Here is a 1,118-nt window from a genome sequence, read left to right as displayed (position 1 = left end):
ATATAAGCATATAGCTATAGTACAACACCCTTAAGTCAGTGACTCATATAGTATGTACATATATGTACATAAGACGCCCCAGGGCCTGGCCTGACCAAAAGCCCCTAAGCTGGCACCCAGGCTAGCCTAACTCTATGATATGCCTATTCCCTCTAATCATGCTAACAAAAGTGAGGGAGACACTCTAATGTACTGAAGTTAGACTAGGCGTCTCAAAAAATCTCCTCAATCCGGGTCCAGAGTACCTCACGGAAAACCACCGGGCGAATGGTGATGCTCGCCTGCTGGCGCCTCGCCTGGCTCATCGTCATCGCTGTTAGAGGAGATAACTATGAAGTTAGGATCTTCCTCTTGATCTTCTTCTTCCTCGTCCTCTTCTTCTGCTGGAGTGATAGCAGAGGAACCACTGCTGGCCACAGGAACCATAAAAGGATAGCTACCAAACAAAATACAATCGGGAGAAGGAGGTGGCGCCTCCATGATCTGATCATACTCATGTCCCTGCTGCTCATCAAAGACAAGAGGCTCGATCGGCTCAGGTAAAGTATCAAGCTCGGGTGGCAACACAGGAACACCCCACTCATCAAGGATAAAAGGTGCAGGAGGTGACTCATGGATAGGCTGGGCAGGTATAGGCTCATCAGGTAGAGGAGGTTCAGGTGGAGGAGGATAGTCAGGTGGAGGTGGCATCTGCTCCTCAGGATGAGGTATCCCAGGTCCGCCGGGGTGTAACCAAGATAAAGGAAAATCATAGGGTGCATCAGGATTAAAGTATACTGTTCTAATAGGGTACTGGAAAGGTCTACCACGAACTACATAATTACGGATACGAGGTACCGCATAGTAGATGTAATACTCGCCGCGCACCGGGTCCTCGTGGATGTACGGTGGATCAATCTCGTAGAATAGGACTCCTATGTCCATCTATAGAGGTGTAAGGGGTAAGAACTGGGGAGTTCTTAGTAAGGTCGGGGTTTACAGTTAAGTTCATTTATAATGTCCGTGGTCATAGAAGTATAAATAAATGTAGAATAATATGTACATAACAGCAACATAAACTAACACATGAACAAGAGAGAAAATAGGAAGTAAATGCACATTCACACATTAATATGCAA

General features: G+C 46.2%; 1 protein-coding gene across 1 annotated transcript; it reads right to left on the bottom strand.

Moving 5' to 3' along the window:
- Positions 1-246: 246 nt before the first annotated feature.
- LOC107493503 (leucine-rich repeat extensin-like protein 3) lies at positions 247-924 on the bottom strand. The gene has a single exon (XM_016114596.1). The coding sequence runs from the start codon at positions 922-924 to the stop codon at positions 247-249; it is 678 nt and encodes a 225-aa protein (XP_015970082.1).
- Between the last annotated feature and the right edge of the window lie 194 nt (positions 925-1,118).

Source organism: Arachis duranensis, chromosome 1 (assembly GCF_000817695.3).
Source record: "Arachis duranensis cultivar V14167 chromosome 1, aradu.V14167.gnm2.J7QH, whole genome shotgun sequence".
Classification (NCBI taxonomy): domain Eukaryota; kingdom Viridiplantae; phylum Streptophyta; class Magnoliopsida; order Fabales; family Fabaceae; genus Arachis; species Arachis duranensis.
This window is presented reverse-complemented; position numbering and strand designations above follow the sequence as displayed.